The sequence below is a fragment of the Acanthochromis polyacanthus genome, chromosome 11 (assembly GCF_021347895.1).
Source record: "Acanthochromis polyacanthus isolate Apoly-LR-REF ecotype Palm Island chromosome 11, KAUST_Apoly_ChrSc, whole genome shotgun sequence".
Taxonomy (NCBI): Eukaryota; Metazoa; Chordata; class Actinopteri; family Pomacentridae; genus Acanthochromis; species Acanthochromis polyacanthus.
The window spans coordinates 24,296,915-24,323,683 of NC_067123.1; the positions used below are offsets into that span (position 1 = coordinate 24,296,915).

Consider the following 26,769-nt stretch of genomic DNA (forward strand, 5'->3'; position numbering starts at 1 on the left):
TTAGTCTTTATTGAGATCCCAAACAGGCAGTGTAGTTGCAGAATAACAGCCACACAGATATGTAAGAAAACATTGCATTTGCACATTACAATTTTGGAGCAGTATTAGCTTCTAGCAAGCTAGTTATCTATCTAAGAAATGACAACACAGATAGATATAGTATTTAGTTCCTGCTCATGAATGGCTAATGCCACATTCACGATAATCTGCTTCTTTTATAGTCTGACAGGCACGCCTCCAGTGTCAGATGCTTTTTGAGAGGAGCAACATCTCTTTTAATTGGTGTAGTCAGAGTTTCAGCTCACATGAAATCTGTGTAAGCCTGCTTTGGTCTATATTGAAGTCATTCTGCTTACTTTTGTCACTTTATCAGTAAATCCCTCTCCAGCCGTTGATTTAACCATTTAAAAACTCATTAAGTGACATTTTTAGATTTTTTTCCAAATGAAAATATACCCATCCTGGGTTAAAAGGACTCTGATCTAACTCTACATCATTGCTTTCTTTACAATGTGCAGATCTATAAAGTCCCTGCCCTGTAGCATTCACTGCCAGCAAGCTAGTTATCTACACAGATAGATCTAAGTATTTAATCCTTGCCCATGAATGGCTAAGGCCACATTCTAGATAATCTCCTTCTTTTATACTCTGACACACACGCCTCCAGTGTCAGATGCTTTTTGAGAGGAGCAACATCTCTTTTAGTCGGTTCAGCTCACATGAGGTCTGTGTAAACCTGGTTTGGCCTTTATTTTAGTCATTCTGCTAACTTTTCTTACTTCATCAGCTGTCAATTAAACCATTGAAATAGTTGTAGTAGTAGTGGCTAACTTAAAAGTGTGTGTGTGTGGGTTTTTTTTTTGTACTTTAAGTAACATTTGCATGATTTCCCAACTGGAGTGAGTGAGTGGAATAGTATCTGATGTCAAGCTTGCCATACTCACACAACCAATGTCCTGCAGTGCTCATTTGACCATCAGACTGTTCATATACACTATCGTTCAAAAGTTTGGAGTTAGAAATGTCCTTATATTTGAAAGAAAGGCATTTTTTTCAATGAAGGTAACATTAAATGAATCCGAAATACAGTCTCGACATTGTTAATGTGGTAAATGACTGATTTTAATGGAATATCTACATAGAGTCCCATTTCTAGCAACCATCACTCCTGTGTTCTAATGCTACATTGTGTTAGCTAATGGTGTTGAAAGGTTAACTGATGATTAGAAAACCCTTGTGCAGTGATGTTAGCACATGAATAAAAGTGAGTTTTTATTGATAACATGAAATTATCTGGGTGACCTCAAACTTTTGAACGGTAGCGTATGAATACCGGTGACAGCGGGGAGAGTTTATCAACTGGACTCCTCTCTGTCCTCAAATTCACGCTCACAACCCAATCATCAAATGGCACCAGGTCCTTTTAACCTCAATCTGACCTAAATTTGGCCCCAAAATCAGCTGTGGTTCAGTATTGCACAGCAGCATTTGGTTTCTCAGCTATTCAGTCCGTCCCCCGGGTGGGCCGCATAAACTTTGGTTTGGGTTCAGCCACCAGACAATAGACATCTGTTCCCGCTATACACACACACATAGAGTGACAGTTTAGCCATGGCTCATTTCACCCTGGCCTTTCATCCAGGCTGCGACCCTGAAGTAAGGGTCCCTGATGGGAGTTTTCACCAGCCTAAATTCTTACTGAAAGACAAGAGTTGAAAGAAGTAACACACATACAAGCACATCCAGTAGTCACTCAACCTGTTACAGCGGAGAAAGTGCCCATCAGGTGCAAAGTTTCACAAACACCAGCTCATTTTGGCTCTGCACAATTCGGTTTCGCAGTAAATATCACACCCTCACACTCACTCTGCTATAACCACAAATAATGCGAATTTCCTTCCTCTCTGCAGCACAGAAGCAAACGATGCTCAGCCGTCACCCACACAGTTTGCAAAAATACCCCGATGCACATCCCTGCTCATCATGATTCATTTTCACACCGTGTGGACAGAAAAGTCACTCTGCCGCTGAAACAATGTCAAACACAATACAACTCTGGCATTAACACACAGCAGCACACACACGAACACACACACACACACACACACACAACAGAAAACACAGTAGTGCCCCCCTCCTCTATTGCCAGCAGGCTAGTGGGAGATGTTAGTCAAAGGGGGAGGGGGTGTTGTGAGGACATGCTGAATGTGTGCGAGGGTGTGTGAGTGTGTGTGTGTGTGTGTGGTGGGGGTCTTTGTGAGCAAGAGGTAGGAGGAGAAGGGAAGAGGGAGGGGACACGGCGTTCTATTTCTCATAGACCAACAGCTGCTGTCTTTAGTGCAGAGAGAGAGAGAGAGAGGAAGAGGGAGGGCTGTGTGGCGTGAGGCAGTGCGTGTGCTCAGTGTTTAGGTGAATCCACAGCCCTCTGCCTCACAAGGATAAAGGATCCTCACAGAAGAAGAGAGAGAGAAAAGCAACATAGGGATTTTTCTCTGCATTTTTTTACAGCATCCTCTGCGCTCTTTCTTTTCGCTTCTTCCTCTCAACGAGCCACCGGCTGCCCGGCGTCTACATTTGGCTGCTTTTTGTCCTTCTCTTTTGTTCCCTGCCTGCATCCATCTCTGCTGCACTTCGGTCCAGAGAGAAGGAAGGAAGAGCAGAGTCAGAGGCATCATCCGCCCCTCCTGCACTCCCAGCCGTAAGCTGAGCCAACACATCGTTTCTCTTCGTTTTGTCTCTCGCCGTCTTTCCATCCACTCAGCACTGATCAGTCCCATCTCGCACCCAAAAGGGAGGCCTGCAGGCTGGAGAAGGAGGCTGAAGGATGGATGTGGGTCAGGCTGTGGATGGAGGCTGGTGGGTGACTGGGTGGTTAGTCTGAGCAGGTTCTATCTGGATGTGGGATCTTGTTGGGTGGATGTGGAGGACCAGAGTGGGTCAGGATCTCTGGGGTAGGGAGGGAGTGATTGAATTAAACCCTGTGGGAGCTGGTCAACTGGGACTTGTCCTCTTTCACTGCAGTGCTTACTAGAGCGGCACGGTCACTGCCACACTCGCACACACACACACACACACACATCTCAACACAACACTTCGGCAAGGATCTCGTCTCAGTGTATTCGACCGGACTACGTCAGGAGAACATCGAGTCCGTGGAGTTGGTGTGTGTTGATGTGTGCACATTTCAGGTGATGGATGACGCTTTGGTGAAAGGACATGTGACACCAGAACCATCACTGCACATGCATCATAAATCACACTGATGCACTGGCATGGTCAGTGAACAAATGTGGACAAATTGCATGTCAGGCCTTTGAAGGTCCATTATGACACACGTATTATACAGAGATTGCTCACGTCAGCAGAGAAGGCGTTAAGTTTCATATAGCAAGATGTCTGAGGTGTGAGTTTGTGCAAGTCGTTGCTGCAAACAGCCCGCTAAAAACAATAGCCCCCAGATTGCAATGCTGATCAGAAGGGGTGGGTGCATGCGACTGGAGTGGAAAACAGGGAGGAGGGAAAGAAGGAAGGAGGGAGGGAGGAAAAACCTGAATGGAGGGATGAATGAATGAGGACGAAGGCTTTTCAGGAGCGTTTCGTTTCTTTTAAATGTGAAAAAAAGAAAATCTGGTGGAGGAATGGGTGTGCATGAGGTGGTTAGACGGAGGTGGGGAGCAGAAAGGGTGAAGCTACCTACCAAGCTACCATGTGACTCTGCAGGTCTTCTTTGTGTGTGTGCGGGGGAGAGAGAGAGAGATAGAGATGCTGTGGATGAAGGGATGGTTAAATAGCAAAGGTAGAAAGAGGAGGCAGTGATGAAGTGGGTGTATGGACGGGTGGAGGGAGGCTGGCAGTGGAGGCGTCTAATTGAAAGTTCCGGGGTCTGTCGATCCCTCTGTAATCTACTGACTCTGCTTATAATCCACGTCAGTAGATTAGCAGATGACTTACTGACATGTTCAGCTTCATGATGCACTGTACAGACACACACATGAGCCTGTCATTTGATGCAACACACAATACATGTTTTCTCTTGTTTTTCAGTGTAGCTACACATATCCTGTGCTCAAGTTCATATATATTTGCACGCATATATACATAGGCACATCCTAATATTTACATTTATCAGTGGTTCATTTTGCCATATGTTCTAATACATGTAATATGTGTACATGTACATACACATGTGGAACACGTATCATGTTCAGAATTATACATAATACTGACTATTGCACATCTATCTGAATGCCTACATGTATCTATATATAGATTATATGAATGTGTTCATCAAAATGTGTGTGTGTGTGTGTGTGTGCGCATATCCGATTTTTTTTCAGTCTGAGATGGAATGGTGGCTGCTATGGTATTTACTCCGCTGTTGCTAGGACACTCCCTTTGAACATTTTAACCGGGCCTCCTCATTGGTCCGCCGCGATGATGCAAGATTCCCTCACCCCAAATCTTTCCTGCGCCCATAGAAACATGCCCGTCTGCATTTCCTCCACTCTCCTCGCTCCTTCTCTGTCACTCTTTTGTCTCACCCTCTGCTCTCCTCCCCTCTCCTCTTTTTATTCCTGACAGGAGAGATCTCCTCGTCCAACTCTCGCTGTTCATCTCCTCCTCTCTGCCATTACTTCGCTAATTAATCCACTCTCGAAAAAATTCCCTCCTCCCATTTGCCTTCGCCGTCTCCCTACTTCTCTGTCACTTCCTTCCTCCTCGTCCAGTCAAAACGCTTGCCGCAAAATGGTGTTGACAGCATGTGGCGTTGTCTTCCAGTGCCGCACAATCGCGCCTTCCTGCTGTCTTGCGGAGGATTAATTACCTGTATGTGTCACAAAGTCCCATTTCCTCTGTCCATACGAGGTGAGGCATCTTATTAGCAGCCTTTACTACGTGTCAGGATTATCAGGTTTGACAGGGTGGAAGGCAGAAATGGGGGTGGGGTGTCACGATGGGAGCTCACTTTGTATTTCTCTTAATGGACGTTGCGTTATGTATTTTTTAATCTTTCTTCTCAACAACACGCGCATTCTTTGCATCGTCGGTGCAGGTACCACCACATTCACGGCTACATGTCACTCACGTAAGACATGTTCACATTTACACTGTGTGGTGTGAAACCTTACAGTTCCAGCATGTTGAGGGAGTGGGAATAGAAGATGGGGGTATGTGAGGATAGCAGGAAGAGGGGGAAATAAGAAAAGTGCCGGGTAAAGGGTTTCTCAGTGATCATCCCTTTCGAAGAAGCCCTCTCAATGCAGCCAATCAGGTGAAATGGTGTGCAATGATCTCCTCCTTCCTCCCCTGAACTATAGACATGACTGATGCCGCAGCATAACCTCAACTAAGAATAAGAACATATAATGATGTGAAAATGTCTGCAGCCACTCCAAAGTGTCATGATGCATGTCATGAAAGTATTTTGACACAAAATAGATGCTAAAAGGACAGCCTGAGAGAGCACTTTAACATACAGGAAGAAACAGGTATCTTGATGTCTTTACCTACTATGTAAAGACATCAAGATGCCTGCTCCTTCCTGTATCCTTTTTGAGTCAGGATTTAAACATCCTGTATAACTGTTCGTTGAAAGTGAGTCAACAGCAAATCATTGCTCTATTTTTTCAAAGAAAATCCTCCCATGAGACGGACTTTTCCTCCTGCATTATGGTAGCAGCAACCAGCAAATAGACAGCCATTCAATCCTTTTGTTCAACTACAACATCATCCATATGTTTGTCCATGTGGCCCAACTGGTTTTTTCTCAAAATGCCTGACAATCCGCGTTTCATCCTAGCCACTTCTAATCTTTCCGACTGGCCGACCCATCTGTTTCGACAGCAACATCTGTCATTCAAACATCTGCCACTCGAGCTCTCGCGCTTGCTGTTGAGGATCCTTTTGTGTTCGTCAGAGTTCAGAGGTTGGATCAGGCTGGTATGTAAGTCGGGTCGGAAATAATTTAGGAATTTGTGATCCATCTCACCTGATAATCTGGTGGCTGTTAATCCAGTATTGTCAGGAATTAGGGATTACTGGCTCGGAGCAGAGATGATCCTGTTAAAAGGGCACTGGGTGGAGTGATAGAGAGTCCACATATAGGAAGCTGGAGGCTTTGCTGGATCTATGACAGGAGAGTATTCACTATATGCAACTTAATCTGAAATCTGGGGATAAAAATGAAACTGGGGGTATGGTCTCACTGAAAAGCAAGTTTTTTCCTGTGTTGCTGCAAGTTCATTGCAAAGAATGATACCAGCTGCCATGTCTGTACAGTGAATGTGAAGCTATTGGATCAATCACTAGTTACCTAGCTTTGAATCAAGACAGGAGGCAGGGGGAGTCTGTCTGTCAAACCACCCGTCTTTACCTCTTACATTTACTAACTGGTGCCTATCATTCATTATATCAATATTATTTATGCATTTTTCACAAATTCTTAGCGCAAAGAAGTCTTTAGTGTGACACATTACACTGCACAAGACCACAACTAGTCATTTTTTACAAACCAAACAAGACAGAACTTAAATACCAAACTTTCTGGACAAATTTTTTTACTGATGGACAGTGCCAAAGTATCAAATTACTCCTTAAAAAACATTCTTCTTGCTTAGGTAATATCACTCAGTTGTGGTGCTATTCATCTCTGTCAACGTTAGAAATTTTCTGGATGTTTGTGTCTTGAAACAAAGTAGATCAAGGATCCTCAAGAGCTGCCAATAAAAACTCTTGATTCAACAAAAGCTGACTTCACAGAGTGTGTAATTCCACAAGTCTCCACATCACTCACGTTGAGAGAAATGGGTCTTAAGACTCAACACTTAATTAAAAATCTAGACGAATACATTTTGAAATGAGGGATTCTTTAATTTAACACGTATCTTTGAAGCAACTCACTGAATCAGTGAGAAAATAGATTGAAGGAGGCAGCGAGATTTAATTCTCCGTGACAAGCGAGCCAAGATCTGATAACTTTTCGATCATACTTAAGTCTCAGTGTTGGATAGCACTTGTGAAAAGTACTGAAAGTCTTATTAGACTCTGTTATCATCCTTGTTATGGCCGTCCTGCTGAAACTCTTTGAAATGTGTGCCACTAATTCCACTAAGACACAGAGACAGGCCACAGTGAGTCCCCTATTGCTCCTAACCAGACATGACTTGGCCTGTCAAACTCTCTCCTTCAATGGCAGCGAAGGAGGAGAGGGTCGGTTTCTGGATGTAATTGGATTACCTCAGATCTGCTCTCTTTGGACTTCCGCTGATTTCATGGCCTGCTGTATGCCGATGAGATCAATCACTGTCCACAAACATCAATAGCCGAAATGCTCACCCTCTGGTCATATTTAAGATCAATATCCCCTATTCAGAGCAGAGTGGAACAGCAGGGGAGCGATACTGTACTGCAATTAGTGTATAGTAAGTGAAGAGACAAATGATCTTCTCTGAAGTGGCTGCAGCTCTCCTAATAAGTTCAGCTGGATAACATGTCCAAGGGTTTGGTTACTAAGGCTCACGGTAAATACACTACAGGAAGCAGGGTCACTTATCAGACATAGCCTAAAAGCGATCAGAGATGAATGACTGAGTGAGTGAGTGTGTTTATTAGGGGAAAAAAGAAAGACAAACAAACAAAAGGTGTTTTAGTAAGGTGTTAGACCACCATGTACTGCCAGAGCAGCTTTTTAATGCACCTTGATTCTTTAATCTCTGGACTTTAATGGAGGGATTAAAGGACAATCCTTCCAAAATATGCTTTCTCGTGTGGGTTTTGATGATGGTGGTGGTGGAGGGTGTCCTGCTGGTGGAGATCCGGTGACTGTAAAGACCATAGCATGTATTTTGCATCCTTTTATCAAAAGCCTCCAGTGACTCTTTGTGTTATGTGAATGGAGCACTGTGGACCACTTCCATTAGGAAAGACACGTTTCCTCATTTAATAAAGATGATCACCAGAGCAACTTTGCATTGATCTGCAGTAACTCTTCCTTCTAAGGGGACAAGTGGACCCAAACCATGCCACCAAATTCCCCTCACTGTAGAGGTCAAGTGTTTAGGTTATGTCTTCATTTGTCCCCCATCTATAGTTTATCAGCCACGATGTAGAATGCAACTGAGTATATTTCTTAGTTGACTGTTTGCTAGTAGTTCGCATGTTCAGCTAACCAGATAGAAGATGGTGCTATGCCCTAAACCTAAGCAGTATTTCTTTAGAAAACTACGTCAGAGGGTTACATGTTTCAGCAGAAATAGCCCATCAGAGTTGAATGTGGTGTTTACACAATGAGTCCACAATGATACTGTATCAGAGTTTAGATTTACTGCTCAGCTCTGCTCATTATTTGATTTGGGGGAAGTTTACACAAGAGCAGCTCATTTTCGGTTTGTAGCATTTAAAATAAGACCACTTTTATAAAAATGCAACTGATGAAGCACAGATATAACCACTATAACCACTGTGCTGCTTGTCCAAATATAATCTTCTATAAACTTAACAGGTTCAGACAATAAGAGCCAAATAACTATGATCTTAAAATTGTCCCTTGTAATAATGTGTTGTTAAAGTTGGGCGAAAGAGTGCTTTTTGAAAGACAAAAACAGTACTTTATGTCCATCTGCTCTTCATGGATTATCGAATGATGTGCACTTTTTGCTTGAAACATATTTCATTTTGATATATATGTGGCCATTTGAAAGAGGCCTTTTTGAGATCCATTGGTGTCGTGCAGACTAATGATATGTATTTTTCTCTTAATTGTGATATGAACATGTGCGATAAACATATTACTAAAGACCGAACAAACTATATTACTTAATTTATATGTGCCGTCCATTTATTCTCAGCATGGGACCTCTGAGATGAATCACATGAGGCACATATTCACGCCTATCAGAGAAAGGCCCAGCTGTCATCTACTCTTAGATTAATTGGTGTCACTTTAGTGATAAATTGCACAGCTCAATGGCTGACAAAGGACAGAATAGTGAGGGAAATGTCAAGAGATGTTTTGCTGAGATTAAAGAAAATATTTCAAAGGGAACTGTGTACATTAGCAGAGCACCTATTAAGCAGAGAGACATAGGAACTGTGTAGCTAATGCTTTTCAATATTTGTTCATTTATCGCAAGCCATATCATCAATGCAATGCTGAACAATGTTATCGCACATCACAGATGTCGCTCATATCACATGGGCCAGTTTTATGCTGCTTTCATATCAAGTCACGTAAGGTTTCAGTCAGCCTTCGTTATCAGTGTAAACTCCATCAGTGACGTGAAAAACACAAACATCAGTTCTCATTTCAGTCTAATCACTGTATGTATTTGCATGTTTCTATCTCTGTTTCTGTGTGTGTGTGTGTGTGTGTGTGTGTGTGTGTGTGTGTGTGTGTGTGTGTGTGTGTGTGTGTGTGTGTGTGTGTGTGTGTGTGTGTGTGTGTGTGTTCACATGCGAGGATGCCAGATCTGCCAGGCACACCAGGATGCTGGCAACCAGGCCTTTATTCTGTGTTTGATCAGGCTTATGGGACAATACACACAGACTCTTATTTTCCTTTCTGTGCACATAGACACACAGACATGCCCGTTAATTAGTTCAGCTGAAGTCATTAAGGATTTATCTACCGTATATATCATTCTTTTGCATCAGACAACAAAGACAGAACAGGCATGTATCGAAAATAATCGCCGGACAAAAATAAACCAGAAACCAGCCAAGATCTCAAACTTTCACACCAGGGATCCACCAACATGTCCCAAATCGACTCTCTTTTTAGTTCATTCTCATCCTGTTCCATCAATTATTTTTTTCTCTGCGTCAGCTTGAGCCCATACTTTACATCGCAGCCAATTTCCTATATTTGAGAGGTGCTGCTGCTATCCTGCCCCTCCCAGCGGGACAGTGAATAGTGTAACACTGCATCCTCTGCCATGTGAGACACACTGCAGCACAGTGTGATGGAGCATCGCCTATGTCAAGGACATGCCGGCTCTTCCTGGTAGACTTTGACGGTCAGAGCTAAACATAGATCACATGGGTCACATGGGGTCAGAGGTCACCATTCTCTGTGGTCATGTGCTGCAGCCAAGAGGCTGAGACACACGATGTGACCCAGTTTCACTATTTTCTACATACAATCGAATCTATATGAAGGTAGCATTCTTTACTGTGAGGATGAAAATTTGTCTTCGTAGTCTTTTCTTTCCCACTGAATTATTCACTCTGACATCAGCTTTAGTTTTAGCATTTAATTCTTCATACCAGCTGCTTTCTGCTTTCAGAAGTGAGTGATGCATCTGTCACACCAACAGCATTTTCAGTCATGACAGAAGCTGTAACATTGGTTGCTAGGAGTGTTTTTCACGTTGAAGAACTGTTCCAATTTGAGAACTCAATTGTAAAAAGTGGACCTGCAACAGTTTGTACAGCTTCATCCACCTTGTCCATGCATGGTGCCATTGGTGGCAATTTTTCTTTCCCCATTTTTCTGCCACTAGCAAAAGAAAATCATGCTATTTTGAGTTTCACCTACAAACCTCTAATTGGCTCCGTTGCCTTGCAACCAGTAAAAGTGCCGTTAGTGAGCATCAAATCTATAGGAACTAGTGGCAAATCAGAGCTGTATAGAGACTCAGAGGTGTGAAAGAAGGCTCCTTTACTGTTTTGTGCTGCAGAGAAACGAGGCAAAATGAGCAACCACAGAAATCCCTGAAACTGGGACACTGGAGTGATTAGAACCAATTAAAGCTCAAAGATTTGATACGATAGCTCTCTTACAAACTACAACACCAGAGGCATTTGTTTGCCTTTTTTTAGATAGGGGCAGCTGAAGAAGGACAGAAACGAGCAGAGGATGGGATGCAGCAAAGGGCTGAGGATGAAATTAAACCCAGGCTGCTGCAATAAAGACTCAAGCCTTAGCACATGAAGAGCACATAGTCTGCTAGGCGAGATACAGACTTCTTTTTATTTACTTTATTTTGTCATTTTCCCAACCTGCACAAACTACAGATGCTAAAAAATATTTGTGACACATTATGGTGTCCTGATGCTTAAGACACAAAGTGTATTTATAGTCTAGTCTGCTGAAGGTGAAAAGCACAGAAATCTGTAGTATAGAGCTGAAACACAGCCACAGAGAGACAGAAAGAGACTGAATGAGGTTTGAAGCAATGATTACTAGGAATTTTGATTAGCGACTGCTACACAAGGCAAACTTGTGCTAAAACCACCTGCATTGAAAACCTTCTTTTTTAAGAGACACATCATGAGTGAAGTAAGCTGTCAGCACCATGGCTTTTTGAAAAATTCCACCTTGAAATTGACACCAGTGACAATTAAAAAAATATAGATTCAGACTTCCACTGTTTCATACATAACAAACCTAAAGAACTCATCTTGTCAAGTTGCAGGATGGGCTTCAGAATCAGTTTCACCCATTAATATGTGTAGTTAAATTACACCAATATTAAATGTCATTGTGTCATGTAGAATGGTTGTACAGCATTGGAGCTGAGTTATAGGTGAGCTTAGTGTGCTTGAGCTACCATGAGTGGGGGGAGATGTGTGGAGAGGCAAGGAGTACATAGTCACACTGTCCAGAAGCAGCCATGGTGTAGAATTAGACCTGTTTAATGGGGAAAAAAGCCTTCTGAATGTGTAACGTTGATGCACACAGACGAGATTTACGGGTTAAAGAAAGGGACTTTAAAGTAGAGAACAGTGACTGGTGCATGCAGGCAAAGAGGTAGGCAGCGAATTAGACAAACAGACAAACAATGAATGGACTGAAAGAGTGAAGGAGAGTTGAAGGAGAGGGGAGTATCACAAGACAGTGAGACGCCAGGGACTGGAGTTCAAACTGCCTTTATGTACTGTTTTATAGTAGTCCTTGTCTCTCCTTGTCATTCTATCACTGTTTTACACTCTCTGTCTCTGCGTCTCTCTCTCTCTCTCTCACACACACACACACACGTATATAGACATAAACACATGCATATCTTTTGTTCAATTTCAATCAAACCTGATCAATCTAAATCAAATGAATTCGGTTGGTTTTCCAGTGAATATGTGTGCACACAAGCTTACTGCATGTACCAGCGTCGGCACATTTACACACACGGTGCGACTCAAATCAACTCAGCACAATTAAATTTTCATTTTCATTCCAATGCCGTTAACTTCATATGTAAAAAACACACACATATACACACGTCTGGCTCTCTTACCCCACATAAAACAGCATGTGAGCAGTCCATTAAGGACAAAGAGAGGCTGCTGATACAGACATATACGGTGTCTGTCTTTGTTTACAGATAGTGGGGGTGCAGTGATATCTACAGTACCCGCAACACACACAAATGCACATACACACAACACGAGCCCCCTGCGAGCGCGTGCAGAACCCTAAAAGCCAATTGTGTTCTCTTTGATTGCAGCTAATTGGCATCCCACATCACAAATAAAGATAACAAGAGCTTACTGTACATTCATCCATCCTCTGACAGCTGGAGCGCAGACACAAAACTGCTATTAAAACTGAAATCTAAAAGCTGTAATTTTTCCAGCTCTGCTTTTTCAAGGTTCAAAATGCCCCTGAGCCAAAACTGTGGTATTCAAATATTAATGGCTACATTAAATATAAGGAATATATTAATCTCTGTGGTGGAAAAGAAAAAGAGAGAGACCAGAACTTGAATTGCGCGACCAAGAATCTCTCAGGTTTGACATTCTGGCAAACAAGATGCTGTAACACATACAGTACAGCACAAACATTTAAGCACTTAATGCAGAGGCATCAGAAGTCGTTTCTCAGCCACAAATAAGCCATGAAATCCCTGAGTTGCTGCCCCACTTCTTTATTTCACTTGAAAAATGGTCTCTCTGAAGCATGTCACACAATGGAATTTAATTCAAGTACAGCTCAAACATGCCATAACTCTCTCTTTCTGCCATTTTTTTTTGCCCGTCTCTCACGCCATCCTCCTCTTTTCTTTGTCAGCTTCGTAACACGGGCTCACAATGCTCATTTGCAGTCGCCCTTTCATGAGGCACCATGCTCTGGACTGGTGCATGTGAGACGGAGTGGGAAGGGGGAGGGGTGACGGAGGAGAATCGTAACCTCCTCCTTTGATTTCCATCCTTCTTTTTGCTCTCTGCCACTCCATCTTTCGCTCTCATGCTCATCCTTTTTCCCCCTTTTTATTCTGTCTTCTGCTCCTCACCTCAACGAGGGATAGTGGTATCTATTATTACTGATGAGTGTGTGTGTGTGTGTGTGTGTGTGTGTGTGTGTGTGTGTGTGTGTGTGTGTGTGTGTGTGTGTGTGTGTGTGTGTGTGTGTGTGTGGGCCTGAGGCAAATTGGCTGTAGCATTCCATCAGCGGTCAATCTTTAGTGACGGTCTGGCTGTTTCTGACACCGCCACCTCCCATTTTAGTCCTGAAACTGGCTCTTTGTCACAACTCCTCTCCTCTAATTTTGTTTCCTCTCCTTTTCTCTTCTCCTTATCCTCTATTATATCTCTTTTTATTTTCCTTTCTTGTCCATTTCACTTCTTCATTCCTTTCCTGTTGTCTTCCCTTCTCCTAAAAAACCTCACCACCATCCCAGAAATGTACAACTTACATCATCATAATGACAGAGCTTCAATAAAGTGTCTTCTTGTTCTTTCGAGCAATACACCGGATTAAATAAGCTGACGTGGGCTCTTTTAGTTAGTTTACTTCATTCTTCAACCCTTGTCTGTCCCCTTCACATATAGTACAACCACAGCCTTCTGCACTCGTCCCCATCTTCAGGGACAATATGCTGAGAACAAAGAAGCAAATGATAGAAGGAGGATATAAAAGACACACAAGAAAAGGAAGAGGTCAAAAGGAAGAGTGGTGAGAAGAAGAGTGAATGAACGGCTCCATAAAAGAGGAGGTTGGGGTGAACAGAGGGTGGAGAGAGGGGTGTGTCGAGAGAGCGGTCGAAAGGTTGAGAAGAAGGGAAAGAGATGGACAGGGAGTGAGGGCAGGCATAATCATCACTGGGATCTTTTTGTCTAAAAAAAAAAAGATGGACTTGTTCAGTGAGTGGAACTAATATGATTCGAGTATTTCAGGCTCAGAACAAAACAGACAGATGTCTCCATGCAATGACTTTGTGATCTCTGGCTTCTTCTTTCATTTTCTACCTCAGCACCTCCGACTCTCTCACCACCTCGAAATACATATCGACTCACGATGCTGAAAAAGCAGCCCCCCTCAGCTGGCAAGACTTCTGTGACGGTGTCTGCTATCTGGAGACTGCAGAGTAGTCTAATATTTGATTAAGATGACACTGATTCATTATGGAGCGCATCAAGTGGCAGCGCTGATATCAACGTCTTCCTGGAATCTGATCGATTAGTTTTGACTGCACAGATAGTAAAAATATATACCGATCAACCACAACGTTAAGAAGCACTGACAGGTGAAGTGAAGGGATCATTTTGCTTCAGTGCAGTGCTCAGATGGGAAACTTTGTTGCTTTGCCAAATAAATTCTTGAAGAAAGTGACAAAGACTCCAATGCATCTCCCCAACCTTCAGACTCTTTAGATCCTAATCTGCTCGGGCATCCATTAGATGTGCCCAAACAAGCCCAGCACGTTAACTAACAGCACCCAAAGGATCATCAGCCAGCACAGGACACCACCACAGGTCCTGTGTTCATGCCTTGATGGTGGCATAAAGGGGACCCATACAATATTAGATGGGTAGTTTTAGGGTTTTTACTATTGTGCTGTCACAGAATATTCACACAAACTAGCAACAAATGAAAGCTTTTTTTTTTTGGTGTAATTTCACGAAAATTCCACAAAAGTCTTTCAGCATATTGTAATTCAGCTTTGACTTCAGGTTGAGAAAATCTGGCCCCTGACAAAGATTTTGTCCAATCACTGGGCTTTCCACACAGATCACATGAGCTACTATTCAGAGAAACCAAGTCTAATTGGGCATAACAATGTATACATGCTAATGCTCGTCTGCTAGGAGTGATTTGGGACAGAGAGGAGAAATGTCTATATTTTCAAATTCTGACTTTTTATTTGATTTTATTGTTTTAATTTCTCTGTACTGTAGTTTTAATGGTAAAAAAGACAAAATTTATGAATAAAGTTGCTGTTATATGTAGTATAAAACTAACTTCCAGTATCCATCTCAACACAGTAAATTTTGTAGCATCAAGCTAGCCGTGCTCTCATCTTCCATCATCAACACACCAAATGACAAACCATTTTAGACCAACAAGCTGGTTTTTCCTTCTTTTTTTCTTCCCTAGTCTCTATTTAAACAAGTGTGTCATTTTATGGAGCATTAAACCAGCACATTTGCAGTGAGGATAACTGTTCTCTTGCTTCTACATTGCTAATTGTCCTGCGATTGTTCGATTTTATTGTAAAATAAAAAACAGCACACAGTAAAGGTGTATGTAGATGCATCTCAAACTCGCATGCTGTCTATAGGAAGTGCAGAGAAGGGACTTGAAATCTGAATGTGGATCATGTTAAACTGTGCTGAGAAAGCAAACAGGTGCCATGAAGCTCAAATGGCAAACTGCAGCACTCGACTAATTTGCAGAATTGGAAATAGTAATCCATCAACATGTATAGTCGGGGGCCTGAAGCTGTGGTAAAATTAGATATCTGCTCTGAGTTTGATCTGATAAATCCTGAAATAGTCATCACAACAGCTGTAAGAACCTCTGTGGAGTGGAAGATGAGAAAATTTGTGTTTTTTGGGGCATTATTGTTGAAAGGAAATTCATTGGTCCACTTCAACTTTGTCTGCTGCGTCTTCGGCCAAGGCTTCACCTTCCTCAAACTACGTCTAGAGAAAGGCTTGAACTTTACCCTTTCACTGAGAGGGGAGATCAACGTGTAGAAGGCACTTAACTTAAATCAGTGAAAACAAAACTCCCTCTTTAAGGAGGAGGGCATATAATTCTAGGAGTGGACAGTCGTTTACACCCCTGCAACGATGAAAGTAAATGCTTTGGAGCTCCGCACGCTCAAGAAATTGAGGAGAGTACAGTCCATCAATCCATCCACCTGATTGATAACACAGAACCGTACCCGACTGTGTGTTGCCATGAGAATAAGAGGCTGCGTTTCCCTGGCAACTATTCTGCAAATATCCCGCCTTCCTCCTGTCTGCACTCTCCCCTGATGAGATTTGATGATGCAAGGGCAGCCGCAGTAGTGTTAATAGTTACACCAGTCAGCGGGTAAGACAGCGCTGGAGCTGCACAATGCACGAAACAACAAGATTAAATCAAAAGAAGGAGAAAGAGGCACCCTCCAAGTCCCCTGATTGGATTGATTGTTGAGCTTGCTGATTGTTTTTAACACCCATAAAAGCTAGAACTAATAACTGCTGGTCAGACGCTTTATAGCTCAAGTGGTGTTACTCCATCAACAATCATCATGGGGCACTTAAAACAGAAGATTTGAACAATAACAATGAATCAAATGACTGCACACAGTGTGTTCTTGTAGTGCCGGACTCACAGAGACTTATTACCCAACTGTTTAGCCCCCGCTTTAATTTTCTGGCCATCAAAAAGGTCAGCCTGCTGCTTTGGTTTCGTTTATGCCGTGTTGTTCACTCTCACTGCTCTTATAGCACAATTTTCACCCGCAGCAAGCAGCTGTTGTCAGCATAGAGAGCTACAGCACACTACCTGACCAGCACCAAATATCAGACCCACAGTTAGAGACGATTTAGTGAAAAAAGCATTTAGCAGATTAAGAAATTAATATTCTTCACAGGAGGACCACTTCAGTGTGGCTGCTGTCTTTGCCATCTTGGTAGCAAAGAGGTGCAGCATGAAGGAAGCTGAGTCAGGCCATGCAAACATTTTTGGGAAGCAAACTGTTCTCAAAGCTGCCGCATTCTTAGTTATGCATAACTTTAGGCTTTATTACAATTTAAAGAGATGAGTTGTATAAAACTTACCCCCCTGTACAGTTGTCATGATTGGAGAAATCAGCTACGGCTACCAAAATCATTTCTGTACGAGGCTGTAAAAATGTTAATCCCTTCTGTAAATGTTGACATTTTAACATGGGGGTCTGTGGGGATTGACTCGCTTTTGGAGTCAGCCTCAAGTGGCCATTTTGAGGAACTGCAGTTTTGCCACATCCATGTTAGCATCACTTTTCAGCCCCGGAGGTTGATGCTTATTTATACAGTGGCTCATGTTTGTCTATCAGTTTAGATGGTTGGTTGATGTTGTGCTTCCAGTTTGCTGTCTTCAAGCGTTCTATGAATCAGTTATTATAGGCTTAAACACAGACTACAACGCTTTTGGATGTAGCATCAGGTTGAATCTGGGTGTATAAAGCTGAATAAAATCATACTGTAATAACATTTGTCTAAAAATTCCTTTTTTGCCTTTGCTGAATCTGTGCATTGTAAATTCAAAATGCATCACTACATTCGTTTTTTTCACAGCTCCGTCGTGTACAGGGTGTAGAATTTTATGCTAATCTCTCTCGCTCTGTCTTTCTCTTTGTCAGGTGGTGGGTGCTGATGCTGTAACCACTGTGTGGAGCTGACAAGCCCTGGTTGATGCAGTGAAGTGTTCCAGTGGGATAAACACAAGCGAAGGTAGGAATGAAAGGCAAGGAGGGGAAAAATTCACAAAAGCAAACAGCTGAACATTTCAAAAATAAGGACGCAGCAGAGAAACACCATATGGGAGATTCGGGAAGAGACAAGGCAGATAGACGATTGGGTAGTAAGGAAGCAGTGATGGGTAGAAAGGAAAGATGAGAGTCGCTGCATCTGTTGTGTACAGTACAGCTGCTGAATGGGTTTGATTCACAGTCTGCTGAATACCCAGTCAGTGACTGGTGAAAGATTGTGGTTAGTTGCAGGGAGGATAAAGAGAATTCGAATGGTGTTATTGGTGAGCTAATAGAGGTTAGACTTGGCAAAGATGAGCAGTGCTGTTTCTGTGCTCATTAAATCCACACTGATGAAGCTCCGGGGCTGTAACAGGAGGAATCTTTCAGTAGGAGCTGAAAGGAGGCTGGGAGGCTTAGCTCTGCTGCTTGGCTTCCAGTCTGGACCAGGTTTGCTTTTCAGACCCATGTGGGAGCCGAGCTGTGTCTTTATTAAGGCTCAAGGAGCCCCTCGGTTTGATTTCTCTTGCCGGACTACAGATGAGAGCTGTGTGTGCTGTGCAGTTGCATAAGAGAAGCACTTTGCTCCACTTTCACGCCGGCTGACTGCAAACATTGTGTGTTTGCTTGTAACTGAAACTGCAACCAGTGACCAAAACACACTTCCTAATTCACAGAATGCCATGTCTTAATGCTCAAAGAGTCCATCTGCAATGCATCCAGTGGCTTTTATATGATGTACATTATGGACGCCAGTCTATGAGTTTAATAGCTGATGTGTGTTTGCGTTACCTTATCGCAATTTCCATTCTGGCACTCAGATTTCTTGCACCTAAGGGCCACCAGTGAGACTGAATTGCACCATGATGAAATGTGCTGTGACAAGACAAGGCCAAAGGAGCTGGGAGAGTGCTGCTGAGTGGTGAAACAGAGAAGTGAGGCAGAAAGAAGAGTTGGAGGGGATATTTTTGAGGAACCCATTCTGACGTCAGAAACAAAAAGGGAGAAGGAGCTGTCTTTATACGCGTACAAACTGAAACGATACAGACACACATTAGAGAAAGGCAGAAATGTAAATACCACGAACATAAACTATATTCTGCATATCAACAATCTCACCGAGCAAAGTATCATCTTCTGCAAACGGAGCAGCATCTAGCACAGAGAGTGAACAGAGAAAACCACAGGTTTTTAAATAGAAGGCTCAAAAAGAGAAGTGTGAAGTGGACGGACAAACACACAGAGAGAGAGAAAGAGGGAGACAGAGTGAGAGCAGAAGTTTACATCAGCGTCTAAGAAAAGCAGAGTGGCAACCAGTGTCACCGAGGGACTACAGTTATCGCTCTGAGCCGGGGCAACTGAGGATTTACTCACAGCAACGGTTTTAGAGAGCAGCGAGGAGGACAGGAGGAAGAGAAGACTGGGGAGAAGAAACTGAGGGATAAAGATAAAGGAAGAGGTGACGCACTCAAAGGGAAAGAGGGTAAGAAGAGAGTGATAGAAGCAGCTGCTGGCTGGTTTTTTTAATTTACTGATTTTAAAGCTTGACAAATGTTGTCTTCCTGTTTGCCATAAGTGTTGTGCAGTTAATTTAAACATTAATTTCACACGTAGTAGCAACTGATGCATCAGATCAGTGTTGTAAGCAAATGACCCCGTGTGTGAGCAAACTGGATGCGTTTTTCTCCCATCTTCAGCTGAGACGAGCTGACGATATTGCCAGGCCAACAGTATCCTGGCAACCATCAGCCGAGCTCTGCTCTCGGGATGGACCACATGCTGCTTCAGACTTGTGCTGATATGTGTATGTGTGTGTGTGTGTGTGTGTGTGTGTGTGTGTGTGTGTGTGTGTGTGTGTGTGTGTGTGTGTGTGTGGCTGGTGTGAGGCTACCTCAAACACACACTCTCAGCTACTCACGTGTCAAAAATCTTTCATCGCTTTATACGAGGCTGTGATCTGGATCTCAGCTTGACTTCGCCTTTGCAATCACCTTGTCAGGCCAAAGATGAGGATCTGTTATTCATATATTCATAGCGCCGGTTCAGCGTGTGTCTTGGAGCAGGTGGTCTAAAAGTCAGGGAGGAGACAGGCTGCATTTTACACATCGGAACCAGTGCTCATAGGTTACAGCAGTGACTCAGCATACAGTTTCCTGGCCCTTCTAACAGATTTAGCTGTGGATAGATTAGAAACACAACGCAGTAGATGCAGTCCTCATGTGAAAACTTTGGAGAATGTCAGCAAGCTGTCTCAGCGAGTGGACAGTGTAGCGCCATCCCTGCTCCATCTGTACCTCAGTGCTGCATTGCAACACCCGTTCTTGCTGAGTAACCACGAAAAGACCCGATTTTTTTTTTCAGGATGGGGGCATCTCATAAACATGCTAATGCTGAGCATAGATCATTCTTGCAGGGGGAAACTGATAGGCCTCTGCTGTGTGCTAACATAGCACATAAACTCACAGGGTAGGGCAGAGGAAATGAAACTTGGCAGCTGCTTACCTTCTGCTACCACAGTCCCTGTATGATCAAGAAGGGAGGAGACGATTAAGCAGCGAGGCTTTCACACTCGCACAGCTGAGAGCCATTTCTAAATATTGGATTCCTCTTTTGTGTGTGTGTGTATATTGTATATGTTTTTATGCAACACACACACACAAGTCCACATGCGGTCTCTCAGTCCACCTACTCTCTTAACATCTGTTTGCCTTAAATTTGAATTTCTTTTACTTGCTTTAAGGTTGTTAACTTCACCTTAACCACACTGAAAGGCAGCATCACATATATTCTGTATCAGCTTGTTCCAACGTTTTACTGAAGCTGTGTGATGATTTAAACTGTGTTATGTCCACACAATGGAGATTTTCTATCATTTTAAAACACTCTTTTATTATTCAGCCTTACATATTTTGTATCTTTGGACACTTTCGGATCTCCACTGTGATTCTGAATAATGCTCTGTGGGTTTCAACTACGTGTGGGCAGTTTCATACTTTAAGTACTGATACTGCTAAGTTCTGCTGCTAGCGTTAGTAGGATTGCTGCCAAAGAATAGATCCAACTGGGTGGTTTGGGCACATGCCTCAAGCAGCACTGAGTCCATTTGCTGCATGTCTTTCCTTTTGCCTCGTTCCCTCTATTTTCTGCCTCTCTCCAGGTTTTTTTGGCTTAAACATGCCAAAGCCTTGGATCTATTGTTACATTCTGGCTGGACCACCTCATTGATCAGCTCCTTAGTTCAGTGAATTAACTCACAAAATCATAACTGTGATTTTAACATGCCTGTGATTAAATAGACAAGAGCAAAAATGGTAAAATCATTTGGTGGTAATAAAACTATATTCAGCCTATTAATATTGCATTAACGTCATAAATCACAACACACTAGTCTGCCCAGATAGCAATTTATAAGCTGTCATTAATAATGAAATAAACTGGGACTGGAGAGGCTGGAAACAGGGAACGCTGCCCTGCTCTTAAATGTTCAAACACCTGACATATGTCCTTTGGCCTGGTGCTGTTTATGAACATGCAGACTGGTATATTCTGCCTGTCTGACCTACAGGGTCATCTAATGAAACCTGCATCATTGGTTTCATAAAGCTCTGCCGGGAGACTCTGGAGGTACAAAGAGCTTGTCATAGAGTATCTATAGACTGCTGGACATAAAGAGCATCAGGGGGGAGCAGCCCATACATGGCCGGCTTTTATTGGGTTACTATAGTAATGCAAATGGATTAAAACCAGCACTGAGCTCTTGTGACTCCCAATGAGTGAGTTAAATGATTCACTACTGGATTTGGGCCCTCCTGTAATTGAATACAGCATACGCTGTGTATTGGATGCAAACTGTGATCAGTGTCATTTATGACTGGAATGTCTGACTTCGCTCTGGACATATTGCTTAGACAGACGGACGGAGCAGCAAAGGAAAAAGGGATAATTAGACGAGTGCAGATGGGTAAAAAACTAAAACAGTCACAACCTGCTGTGTTCTCCATGTGCCTGTTGTGTGTTTTCTTGCGGGTTGCCAGGTCCTGCGTACTGTATGCATTTTGTTGTTTCCTCCCGTCCAGGTCGCCAGCCATGGGGAACCTCATTAAGGTCCTTGGCAAGGATTTAGAGAACTGTCCACATTTTTTCCTGGACTTTGAAAGTAAGTGAGCGCCAGGGTGTGTGCACGTGTCTGTGTGCTTGAATTGTGAGTGCATGTGTGTGGAGCGGAGGTGTGCAGTGGGAGGTCGGCGCGTGGGGTCAGGGGAGGCATGTTTGGAGGCGAGCTGCTGAGCTGTTGATGGTGTGATGGAGTGTTGTTGAGGGTGTGGTTTGTCATTATCAGACACTCTTTAGTCCCACTCTCAGCCCGATGATGTTATACATGCGTATACACGGTGCAAAGGTAAACACAATGATGCAAAGGCGCATCAGTATGAATTAAAAACAAAGATATGTGCAATGAAAAATCTCATTAGCTGTTAATTTTATGGGACTGAATTTGAGAATGAATGACCTCAAAAGGCACAATCTCTAATAGAAATTAACAAGAGAATGCGTATTTGACACCAGCATTTTAGACTTTTATCCCATGGAAACTCACCTCTTTTTTCACTTGCGCTGCTCCAGTTTTTACCAACAAGTCTGCCCACAAATTGGAGCCTTCACATAAAATGGGGCAGGCTTATGTGCTTTTATTATTGGGGTTGTTTTTGAGGTCATTTTTGTTTTCAAATGTTTTTATTCTTATTCAGGTGATTTTTTTCTGTATTTGTCCATTTCTGTTTTTGCCCAAAAGTGAGGAGTAAGTTCTGATTATTAGTATTTTTTGTAGTATTTAAAAGATTTTTAATTTATTTTGCTATTTTGTGTTCTTTATTTGTATGTTTACAAGTACTCTCATCGTACTGATTATCCATCTATTCATCCATGATTCTTGGGAGATGCTCAGATCCTACACTTTAAGATTTATGCCAAATAATTATGTGCATCTAAGAGGTACATTGGTGTTTTTATCGATTTGTTGTGTGTCAAATTCTAATTACACTTTGTGACATTTGATCGTTAAACTCGAGAGTCGCTACCCTCAGCGCCACGAGTGATGCTAACGAATCCTCTGATTGCTGCCATGAGAGTGGGATTAAAGAAGCTCTGCATCCATGTTGCCATGCTTCACCCAGGACATACTCCCACCATGCCATCCCAACAACCTCCTCTCATCCACTCCCCCACCTCAGCACCTTCACCACACACACACATACACACACACACGTACACACTCACATACACCCACGTGCGCACAACCCCGACACCCATCCCCTCATCACCCACAGACTTCTCCCCTCTCTCTGTTCCAGGGGGCTCATGGGAAACCTCCTGAAAGTGCTGGCTTGCGCCGAACTTGAGCATGGCCCAATAGTTTTCCTTGACTTTGAACGTGAGACCATCCGCTTCTTATTTTTTTGAGTTATCCCTTTCTCTTTGTTGCCTTTCCTTTATTTCCCCCCCATCGTTTCCATCCATGTTAGCTGACCATTGTGTCATCCTTACATCCTTATTTACCCTTTAGTCCCTCCTCAGCTCTTCTTGTCCCCCTTTATCTCTTGATTTCCGCTCCAGGGACTGGCATTTGAAAGTCATTTGGCTTCTTTCTAAAGAGTCTTATTCACACGCGCCACATCTTATTAGACGCAGACAGATGCACAATATCATGGTGGCAGTGTGGCAAAATGACAACAATAATGCTTTGATCTCCTGAGCTACAAAAACTGTGGAGACATAAAGAGAGAATGCCAGTCCTGTGTGGGTTTCTCTTGCTCAGGGATGACGATGGCTAACAAAAAGTCTATCGTCATCCCTCCACCTCCTCATCTCCTATTGTGTGTCTGACCTATCTGTGTGTGTGTGTGTGTGTTGCACAAAAACAGCGTGTGTGTAAGTGAGTGAGACTGAAAGTGAAACTGAAAGAAAAAGAGTGCGACTGCGAAAAAGACTGGAAAATAAAACCACCTCTGTCCCTTCTTCTCTCATTTTCCCAGTCAGTGGATTCTAAACTCTGCTGTGTGAAAACATTCATCCTAACAAGTCATTTTTTTTTCACTACTCAGTGTTGAAATCTTTTTGAAACAACTATATAAAAGCACTGATTACCACTAAGCACAGAGTCATGTTGCATGCGTTGCTAAAGAGCTACATGAAACCCAAATTTTAAAGGGTTTTGTTGAATTATTTATTTCTGTACAACCAAATTTAGACTTTCTTACATCACAATTTATTTATTTCTACTGCACTGGAACGCTTAAAATAAGAAAAATCCTCCCCTGCATTTTAAGACTGATTATGAGACAAAATGAACTGTTAAGATGGAGATATTTTTGCACTGTATCCCAACATATTCTGCCCCCTCCTCAGCCACTTTCCCCCCTTTAGCAGCTGGCTTCCTCCTCCTCTTCCTGTATGTTACAGCAGGAGTGGAACAGCTCACTGCTGGCGAGAGACGTCAGCTGTCAAATAGGTTGAATTTCCCCTTCATTTATTATGCCTGTGATTCACTTTACTTCAAAAGCAAGTGGAATGAGTCAGACTCGGGAATGGCAGCTTTAGACGCTTCCCTCCCCCTCCTCACCCACCACCCCTGTGCCATCTGTGAGCTCTCCTTCTCAACCCGGAGACACACTCACCTCTGTCACACAGCTCCCAGTTTGGTTTAAACTGCGCTCAGCTCTCATGAAGCTATTTATGGCTGAATTGTTCCTCGTTCAAACCATTTGTCAGACGAGGAGCAAATGTGACAACAAGCAAAAATGTGAACAATTTCCTATTTAGTTTCCATCTCAATTACTTGAACTGAATTAAACTAGCCTTTAAACATCTTAAAGGAAGTGTTTGGGAAGTGTACTTCTTTTCAAGACTTAGATGAGGAGATTCAAACTACTTCATGTCTCTAAAGTAAATTTGAAGCTAGAGCTAGCAGCTGGTTGCCTTAAGTTTAGTAACACATAAAGACTGAATGCAGGGAAACATGCTAATTGTGTGAAAAGTAAAATAAATTCACCTCCCAGCAGAGATTAAAATTAACTCACAAACATGTACTAAAGCCAAAGAGTTAAAATAATAGTTTTGTAATGGTGAGGTTACATGGTGAACTACTTTTTGGCTGGATGTAATTAATTTCTTGAGTCTCATGAGCCTGTGATTATAAGATGAGAAATTTTGTACATCAAAACGCCTGATATTCAAGTGGTAACATCCACCATAAGGCTAGCCTAGCCGCGCTAGACCCAGCTCTGAAGACACGAGGGTCTAGGCACGCTCGACAGGGAGGGAGGCGGGCTAAAAGGTTGTCTATCAAATCACTCTGCAGGAATTGGGTAGGTATACAACCAATCAGCGCAACAAATAGGCTGACGTATTCCTGTCAGAATCGTCGCGCCTCTGTCATCACTTAGTTACACCTGCCTTCTGACTCTACACTTCATGGTGATTCGTCCGGCCAGTTTTAGGAGCATCCAACCTCGAGCCTTATGGAGGGTAACTAGACCCACCCTGACAGAGAATTAAATTCGTTGCCGTGGGTTGTCTAGGCTACCATAAGGCATGAGAACACTGCTGCTAGTCAACAGCATCATGGGCGTTCCTGTCATTGTCTATATCCCGCTGAGGCTAATCATTTAGCAAAATTAACAAGTAGCTAACAAAATGTAGACTACAAATGCATAAGCAAAAAAATGAGACTGTTGGGAAAAATATTTTCTTGAGATATCATAAGCTCATGAAGACGAACTCTATGAAACCAAAATGAAAATATCTAAACTTACCTTTTGGTGAAAGTTGATCTTTTATGGCCTCCATTTTCTCTGAAAATGTCATTAAAGATGTCACAACTTGTAAACACTGAGTTTTCAAAAACTTTCACTTAATATGCCATTAATAGCACAAAAATGATGTGTTCATATAAACTCCTGACTTGTGAATATGTTAAACACGACTACATTTAAGAATACAATTAGTAAAGCACAAAATGCTAGCTATGTGTCCGAAACATTTCTTGGTAACCTTTTAGCACACTACAGTTACTCTCCACCATTTTATTGGAATGGAGCGTATAAATGTATTTTCTATGTGGCACTTTTATATTTCCACAGGAAAGTGAATAGTAGTATCCGTGGAATACAGACTCCATGACTTCGACTAAAAAGCTAACACTGAGGCGAAGTGACCAGGTTTAGTGTCTAAAATCTCAATTTACTGATCACTATTGCCCATTAAATAGGGGCTAGTGATTGAGTGGTTGTTATTGTGATTTTTATGATAAAGTGACCACGGTGCTGACACGTTCAGGTGCGGTCATGTGTGAAAGAAGTGGTGTTGATCCTCCAAGTTTTATCAAGAAGGGTGAACTATTCTTTTATTGCTAAAAGATCGTTTAATTAATGAATAGTAAACACAGTATATTGTTGTTTACCAGAAGAATGAAGGAGGGCATTAGTGAGAAGTCACCAGGATAGCAAGTCTCGCTGTGCTCATTATGGCAGCCGGTGTGCACATAGGACGGCAAATATTCCATGATTACTAGTTCTCTGCAGGGAGGCAGTGCCTCAGGGTGCAGAAATAATCAGCAGTGCTACCTCATGTAGAGGACTGCCTGGGCACACTCCCACTCTCACAAAGGCAAGAAAACTAAACACAATGATGACTCAAGAGGACGCATCCTAAATTGTGTCCCTCAAACACTTAATCCCTCCCGTATGCGTGCAGCACGCCACATACGCAAACAAAGCGCACTTATAACTGGGAGGCGCCCTGCAGCAAAACTCTGAGTTTACAGTATATGTGCTACTCGGTGTGTGTGAAACAGATAAAGACTGAGTGTGCCCAGAGGTCGTCCCTCCTGCTGCTTGCTTGTTTTAGCATTTCTCACAATTAAACCTCAAGGGCAAAAAAAAAAAAAAGTCTCTACCCATTCATAGAAGTGGAGAGGGAAACAGAAAGTGAGAAAAAGATGGATAAGACTATTATATCAAACTAATGGGACAATTACACCTATCCACGTCTGTATAAATCTCTACTGAATGAACATCAGCGACGATTACAGTTCAGGAGTCAGACACATTATCCA

General features: G+C 42.7%; 1 protein-coding gene across 3 annotated transcripts in view; it reads left to right on the forward strand.

Moving 5' to 3' along the window:
- The first annotated feature begins 2,330 nt into the window (after positions 1-2,330).
- fam49al (family with sequence similarity 49 member A, like) overlaps positions 2,331-26,769 on the forward strand; it is a 35,078-nt gene continuing 10,639 nt past the window's right edge. Inside the window, exons 1-3 of one of the 3 annotated variants that reach the window (XM_051955179.1) lie at positions 2,331-2,698; positions 17,549-17,640; positions 21,734-21,813. In XM_051955179.1, the coding sequence (XP_051811139.1) occupies positions 21,744-21,813 (70 nt within the window). In that variant the 5' untranslated portion in view covers positions 2,331-2,698; positions 17,549-17,640; positions 21,734-21,743. Of the gene's footprint in view, positions 2,699-17,548; positions 17,641-18,552; positions 19,141-21,733; positions 21,814-23,008; positions 23,089-26,769 lie in introns of those variants that run through there. The other 2 variants (XM_022197799.2, XM_022197797.2) reach the window with 2 other exon arrangements.